Below are 8,578 nucleotides of genomic sequence, written 5' to 3'. Positions count from 1 at the left end.
TGGCGATGCGATGCAAATTATTTTCTACACGGAGCCGTGGCGACATGTAGACTCTATCTATTCTAGTTTCTATATGAATTGGCATCTTACACACTTAGCATTTCATCATGGCATATTACTATTGAGCCTAGCATAATTTATATAATCTACCAAGAAAAAAAAAAACTGAAATTAAATAAATAACAGAGTGAAAATTTTAATTTGTCTATAGAAAATTGACTCTCAAGGTCTACGCAGCCCTGTCACAGTACACAAGGAAGTACGGCATCTAGTTGGGCTAATGGAAAATGTGCATTCTGTTTCGAAGCACAATTAAGCCAATTTGCAAAATTGTATATATGTGAGTATACATTGTACACTCAATTAATTCTACATGAGATTATGGTAAACATTTGTTGTCCATACATTGTACAATTCAGCTTCAATTTCCTGTCATTTCTTTTACGGCTAATAATAAATACTGTTACATGTATGTGCTGCTTGTGATTGGGTACATCCATAATTTGTTTTGTTTGTTTTGTTTTGTTTTGTTTTACAGGGCATACACATTTCATGGTTGGATTATTTCTTCCTGTGGACACCAGCCAGTTTCACAGCCTTGCCTGTGCCAGTATATCATCCTACCTGTTCGCTGACTGCGCCTGTGGACATCTTCCAGATGTCATTGTTTGCTGCTCCTGACAAATGTGACCGACCACAATGCCTTCTGAGGCAGAGAGAAAAGGCTTGGACTCTAGTGCTTGGGAGCAGCAAAACTTACCCACTCCATCATGCCTGCGCCTGTACAACATCTCAACCTTTGCTGCTGCTTCCACTTCTACCTCAGCTTCAGTTTCCATGGCAGCAGAGCTGTCCCATGAATCGGGACAGGTGACATCATCTCTCGTCCACAAGCCTGACTGGGTTGAGTACATGTCAGGGGGAGGAGCTGCCCTTATGAACATTACAATTACCTTCCCCCTCAATAAGGTATATGGATTTCACGATGTTTTGCTAGTCAAACATGAACACTATGTATACACTTGTAGTTTCATGTACATAAAGCGAAGGTACAAATATAAACGCAGGGCTCGACACTCACCTATTTTTTCTTCTGGTCCGACCTGTCTGCGTCGGACCAGTAGATATCCACTTTCTCCATTTTTTACTGGTCCATACCTAAAACTACAGGTCAGGAAAAAAAAAAAAATAAATAAATAAAGGCTTGTGAGCTTATTTTGTTGTTTTTTCTTACTTACTGTTTATCCCCAAAAGATCAGTAAGTCTGCCACAATGGTAATGGCTACTTGCAGGCTGTGCGTGTTATGGATGTACAAAACATGTGCTTGTACTGGCACCAAAATAATTCGCAAAATATTTCTTCCTTAGTTGCCATGAACATTTAACGTTCAATAAAGAATTCATCGTAATAATTGTTACTTTTAGGAATGGAAAGTGGCATGACTGTTGATTGCCAAGTTCTCTTATTTAAATCGGTAGGTATTCAGATCAACTTCATCAAAGTTCATTTCAAGACAAGTAAAACACAGTTTTGTTGAGCACAAGACTCTAAGAAGCTTTTTATGGCCTAAACACATCACCTCAATGTTACCAGTTGTATAGTTGTGCCTTCACTAAGTAGAATGGGGGGTTCATTGGTATTTTAAGGAAGAGCTTTTTAATAGATACATGTGTATGTAGATTTTGACTTCTTTTCGTTGAACGGGGATTGCCATTCAGTCTTAGTCATTAATCATTTAGTGCCTGAAAAGTCCAAAAGTCCTGAATATCTTTTTTCTGTATACCAAGAATTTCACATCACCATATTTTTAGATGCAAGGGCATTATGCTTGTTGTTATATTCCTAGTTAGTATTAAATGTGAACTTGCAGTGAGTATGACAAGGAGAAATTGTTGATGAAATGGAAATTTGTTATGATATACAATTTATATTTATGCACCACAAAAATTAATGTATTCCTCACCTGTGTAAAATACAGGTGCTCTTCCGTCAACAACTTCATGGCATCCGTGCCAAGAAAGCACTGCGCCAAATCAACAGGGAGGGGCTGAGGAACATCTACCGCGGCGTCTTGCCCCCGCTGCTGCAGAAGACCTGCTCTGTGGCGGTCATGTTTGGTGCCTATGAGCACTTCTCACGCATCTTCCGCAGCGAGTTCCCATCGCTCAGCCCCACCGCCGTCCTGTGCACTGCTGCACTGCTGTCAGGTATGAAAATGTCGAAGAACGAAATCCGCAGACTCCAACCCCAAGCAGCTTCTGATCTGGAGGTTCTCCCACCTGAAACTTGTAGCAAACTGGAGACTCTAACTTGATGTGCACAGAGCACACATCATGAGCACAAAGTCCCTAGGGTTCCAGGGTTCTAGATGCTCTCTTGTGCTATCTCAGGCTTATTTTTCAACATTATAATGGCACTAAGTAGGGAACCATTTCAAGTGGGAGAAAGTGCATTCTAAAAGCGGGAGACACAGAGCCAGGACGGGAGAAATGAAATCCCAAGCAGGAGAAACGGGAGATTTTGCAAAAATGGGCTTTCAGCGGGAGGTCTCCCATGCAAGTGTATAATGCAATGATGCCTGGGATGTTCCATCAGGATGCATAATAGTTGAAAAATGTGGATCTGTCAATTGTTCTGTATTGATATTATTTAAACACAAGCAGCAACTACTTGATTCCCAATATCATTTCACTGTAAATAAGAGTTTCTATCAAGTTCTCCTCAAGACACACTTTCAGCAACTCAAAAATGTGTGATGTACAATATTGTATGTGTACAGATTAATGGAGTGTTTGTGTGTGTGTGGGGGGGGGGGGGGAGGGCTCTTGCAGCCTGGGAAATTAAAAGACAAGTTCACCTTCATTAACATAAGGATGGAGAGAATGTAGCAATATTAGTAGAACACATCATTGAAAGTATGAGGAAAATCGGACAATTCTTTCAAAAGTTATGAATTTTTGAAGTTTTTGTGCAGTAACCGCTGGATGAGAAGACTACTGCAGTGTATGATGTCACATGCGTACAACAATATAAGGAAAATATAAAGAGAATTTCACAAAATTTCATCTTTTGAAAAAAGTACACATTCCCTTGACTCGTTACTGACATATGTTATGGGTAATATTATTCCCATTGCCTTTAGAGAGAGGCAAGTCAAGTGCTCTTTTATTATGCGAAAAAAGTGATAATATGTTGAATTTTCGTTACATTTTCTTTATACTGTTGTACTCATATGACATCACGAGCCTTAGTAGTCTCCTCATCCAACGGTTCCAACACAAAAGTTTTAAAAGTTCATAACTTTTGCATCAATTGTCCAATTTTCCTCAAACTTTCACTGATGTGTTCTAGTAATATTGCTGCATTCTCTTAATCCTTATGTTAATGAAGATGAACTTGTCCTTTAACCCTTGAGGACGGTTTGATTTTGCTACAACACGCATTTCCCATAGACGCTTGCCCGAGTATGCTCGGGACTCGTCCTCAACGGGTTAAGTTAATTATTTCCCAGCTTTTCTCGCACCGGCCAGTGTTAGCTGCTTGTGTTGCCCTCTCTTGTCAGGAAATATTTATGACTTGTACACTGGGCCATTGATATCTTGCCACTTTACAAATTTTTTGCAGACCCATTGTCGCAGTTAAATGGGAATGATACCCTAATATTACATGGAGTGAGTGAACAGCACAATATAACTTGAACGCATCAGTGAGTTTTTTAGGCAAATTGGGCGTTCCTTTTGAAAGTCACACATTTTTCACAGTTGAAATGAGGTTGTGCTGCTGGTTAGAGAAAACAGAATTTCATAATGAGCTACAATACGCAAATCTTGCCACTTTACTATTTACTACTAGTAGTAAAGTATAAAATCAGCTCTACCCCCTAGTTAGTGGAAATGCCAATCTCGGAAAAGAATTGATACTGTTTTTTTAGTGACATCCTTAATGCACATATTCTTCAGTGTGCTTCATCATCACCAAAGAATGTCAGAAAGCACCACAGGACTCTGATAACAGGCTAGTTTGTCTGATTTTTCTTACAAAGAGAAAATAAATACTTATGGTGTATTTTTGTAAGTGTCTTTGTGAATGGTCAAATGAGAAATGTTCATCCATCTTGTGTTTCACAGGATCTTGCGAAGCTCTTCTTGCTCCTTTTGAGCGCGTTCAGACTCTGCTGCAGGACCACAGACACTCTGGAACATTTAAGAACACACCTCACGCTCTGCGAACTGTCTACTCTTACAGTATCAGAGAGTGCTACCGTGGTCTGACGGCCATCCTCCTCCGCAACGGGCCCAGCAATGTTGTGTTCTTCAGCCTCCGCGGGAGGCTCCGGGAAGCGCTCCCGGAGCCCACCAACGACGCCGGAGCGGTCATGAACGACTTCATCAGCGGGGCCATCCTGGGGGCCATGCTGAGCACCGTGTGGTTTCCCGTCAACGTCGTCAAGACCCGCATGCAGTCCAGGGTCGGTGGGAAGTTCTACTCCTTTGTCCACACCTTCCGGGAAATATACGTTGAGCGCGGCTGTCGCTGGCGTGCCATGTTCTATGGCGTCCACCTCAACTTCACCCGAGCCCTGATATCATGGGGCATCATCAATGCATCGTATGAAATGCTGAAATCGTTTTGCATAAGCATGAAATTGTGAAATCTTAATTTAATTTTTCTTCCTTGATGTGATAATGTGTTTGTGTCACATTTCATTTTGACTTTTAGGTACTAGAGGAATACATAGAAAACTCTGTCTATGGTTTTAGTACCATTAGGAAGCTGTTATTTTTAACTTAATTTCTTTGATGGTTTACACTGGTAATGATCTTTGCAAATGACCTTTTTCCAGTGGTGTTGTGAAGAGTACAAATATCTATGATAATTATTTTGATGAACAAGCTGCAATTTTCGATTTGTTACATTTGGTCTTACATATGACTTATACCAGGGTAAACTCACTGCATGCCAAACAATAACAAAGATTGTCATGAGGTATGTCATGAATTACCATACTTTAGAGGAGTAAATCTATTTCAGAAAAGAGTTATTATGTAATGCTATTTTGGCTGCATGAATAGTATACCCACATGCTTTCTGAATAATGGCATTGTATTTCAGCAGAACATCATCCTCGTGCCAAAACCAGAAGAGCTCCAAGAAGTGCGTTCATGCATACGAAATTAGACAATCGGTCTCTTTTGACCATCATGTGACTGTTGTGTTGCGGAGGATTGTGGGCATTAGAGCATTTGATGATGAACAATGGGATACACAGAGTGTGTCCAAATTTTAATTGAGTTTTCTAGGATCACTGTGCTCTTCCCGCACTCAAGCTTGCTGAGACGTACCGCAGATGCATGCAGTATATTGTGTATTCCAATAGGTGGACACATCATATTTAAAGGGGAAGGCTAGTAACTGATCAGTGGGAATCAGTGGAAATGCTGGGAGATGATTGTTCCAATCCTTATGGGATTCATTCAAGAGTTCATTATATATCTATTGTTGTGTGAAAATGATTTGCTTCAGAACGGTCTCATATTCAAGTAATGTGCATATTAATGCTCCGTCACTGACCAGGGACGCTAACCTGGAAGCATTAAACTGCACATTACTTGAATATGAGACCATTCTGAAGCAAATCATTTTCACACAACAATAGATATACAATGAACTCTTGAATGAATCCCATAAGGATTGGAACAATCATCTCCCAGTATTTCTACTGATTCCCACTGATCAGTTACTAGCCTTCCCCTTTAAAGCATTGTTGGTGTACTTTCTTGTCTTGGTCCTGTGTCTGGTAAACAGTGCCACTGTATCATTGCTGCATGGACAGTTCGACCTCGATTATCCGGCCTCCTTTTATCCGGAAATCTCTATTATCAGGACGCGTTCACGCAGTGAAGGACTTTTTTTTTTTCATCCAAAAATTGAGAAAAAACAGTGACTTTAACATCTTTTCATGGATCTATTTCACTAATTTCATAAGATGTGCATGATAGGTTTCTCAATATCTAATTTCATAAGATGTGCATGATAGGTTTCTCAATATCTAATGAGGTAAAACATGTATGATTTTCACATAAAGATTATACTTTATTTTTGTGAAGAAGGGACTACAATTTTGCGCAGGCTAGCATAGATTACACCACCGTTGCGGGGTAAGCTACCTGCCAAGCTGCCAGTGCACTGGGACGGCAGCTTGGACGGCAGCTATATACATTAACATTGTGTCTCCCATATCGCTAATCCGGATGAGCGCCAGTCCCGACATGGCCGGATAATGGAGGTCGAACTGTATACTTAACACTGGTCATTTTTCAGCTCACAATGCATCAAATTCTTTCTTGGAGTGAAAGGCAGCCCTGAAGATTGAGTTGGTCCTTGTCAGGGCCACGCCTCACTCCAAGAAAGAGTTTGGTGCATTGTGACCCCCCCACCAAAAAAAAAAAAAAATTAAAAATCACAAAGGTTATGCCTTACTCCAGAGAAAAATTTCCAGAATACTTGCATACATATATGTATGCAGTCTGCATTCTACAAAAGAAGGGGGAAAAAAAAACAGGAAAGAAAATCAAAAGTAGAGCAATACCGAGAATTAAAGTGTAAGGCCTTGGAGAGATTTTCAAGTATGCATTTGTTTGATACCAAGTCAAATTGATGACAAAGTACGTATTACCGGGTATATCTTAATGAATATAATATATTCTTTATAGTAAGGTACATGTATGAGAAAGAGGGGCATACTGGGTTTAAAGGGTATTAGAGATTGAATTTGAAGTGTAATATTCATCAATCTTAATGGATTTTTGTAACGGTTTGTTTGTTTATTGGCTTACAATGACAGTTTTTTCATTCATGTTATTGTGGATATCAATATCATTGGTATCGTGTATTAAATGTACGTTGTATATCACCAGCATGTACTTTTGTAAGTCCCACTGCCTGTAGTGTACAATAAGTTGAATATGGATGCATAAAGAACCTAAACAATGAGATTCTAGTGAAAAGTTGGAGCTACATTTTTATTAGGACTACTTTGTTTTACTTTCTTTTTGGATATCAGCCATTCAAAACCACATTTCATCAGATAAACTTTGAATTCCTTTTTGAATATCCTTTTGAATTCCTGAGTTGTATGCTCTTTCATAATTTCAAAAGGGTTGTCTAATTATCTCACAAAAAGTTAAAATCCGAAACCCCCATCTCTGCCAAAACTGTTCCAATCCCGTTAAGGACTTCTTCCATTTAAATATCATTTATATTTGAAAGCTAATGTTTTCAGTAATGGCAGGGCACAACAAAGGCAGCAACAAGAAAAATTGTTGTGACCATGTGGTCTATAAAGGCCAGGAACTCAGTATGAGTACATGGAATAAGTGAATACTGCTAGCTCAGGAGCAAGGTCTTATAGTGAGTATCATATATCAGTACTTTTCTGACTTCATGATATTTAGAGAAGTAATCTTCTCACCATAGAAATGTAAATTTGTGAAAATCTGAACCATTCATCTTGATGTTTGATGCCCATTCTTGACATGAAGTATCAAAGTTTGTTGTTTTTTATTTTTGGGGGAGTGGTATCTCTAATCATCTCAGAGCGTCACATTTGTGTAGCCTTATGCTTGATGGTCTGCTGAGACATGAAATGTTACTTGAAAGATAACTTGCCATCTGTATTCCTGTAGCTCATGAAGATATGGGGTCATCCATTGAGACCGACAACCACGAGTCATACAGCCCACAAGTTCGACATTAAAAAACAAAAGGTTCACGAGTCATGCAGCCCAGGAGTTTTGACACTTGGAAGATACTGGTATGGCCCATGAGTTGACACTAGGTAAAAACAGCCCAAAAGGTTGACATTACAACACAAGGCTTAATGTGTCAGTCTCGTGGGCCCTTTTTTGCTTAGTGTCAAACTCGTGAGCTGCATAACTTGTTAGTTGTATGACTCGTGGGTGTTACTTCACATTGATTTTTACTTGCCGTAAAAACTGGCTAACCCATGCATGATTATGGAGTGTATTTTTCGAACAGTAGGGTGTACATACAGTAGCATGACATTATTCTTCATTTCTGTCCTAGAAATTGTCATGGTCTGTCAACATGCAAATTGATCAGTGGGACTTCAGTTGTTAAGAGCCAGTGTGAAAGCTTTTTTTTTTTGTGATCTATAAAGTATTTGAGTAACCATTACTTGCCATATATAACAGGGGCATCAAACTAAAATGATCTTCTGCTGTTTGATTGGTAATGCAGTATCATTTCATTTTCATGATTTAAAACTAATGTTTTGGTATTTATCAAATAGGGTATCTCTTTCCTTTGAGTAACTAGGAAGTGCCTTATGCATTCAAAGAGCAACCTGACTGCAGAGAGTAAAGAGTAAACAAAAAATGAATGAATCAAAAAAACAAACAAACAAACAAAGCAAAACATAGCTTTTATCTCTGAAGAAGTAGTTTAGAGCCAAAGTTGGCATATGCGCATTTGATAACATGATCTCCATCAGATACAGTGCACTCCTGTTATAAAGACCGCAGTTATAACAAAATTTTGGATACGATGAGGTCAAAA

General features: G+C 39.2%; 1 protein-coding gene across 1 annotated transcript; it reads left to right on the top strand.

Moving 5' to 3' along the window:
* The first annotated feature begins 658 nt into the window (after nucleotides 1-658).
* Nucleotides 659-4,770, top strand: LOC140240101 (mitochondrial nicotinamide adenine dinucleotide transporter SLC25A51-like). Its single transcript, XM_072319912.1, has 3 exons — nucleotides 659-969; nucleotides 1,980-2,208; nucleotides 4,129-4,770. Exons 1-3 carry the CDS (start codon nucleotides 700-702, stop codon nucleotides 4,650-4,652), a joined length of 1,023 nt encoding a protein of 340 aa, XP_072176013.1. The 5' UTR covers nucleotides 659-699; the 3' UTR covers nucleotides 4,653-4,770.
* The last annotated feature ends 3,808 nt before the right edge of the window (nucleotides 4,771-8,578 follow it).

Source organism: Diadema setosum, chromosome 16, assembly GCF_964275005.1.
Source record: "Diadema setosum chromosome 16, eeDiaSeto1, whole genome shotgun sequence".
In the NCBI taxonomy this organism is placed as follows: domain Eukaryota; kingdom Metazoa; phylum Echinodermata; class Echinoidea; order Diadematoida; family Diadematidae; genus Diadema; species Diadema setosum.
The sequence above is the reverse complement of the archived record's forward strand: the minus strand, read 5'-3'. Positions and strand labels throughout refer to the sequence as shown.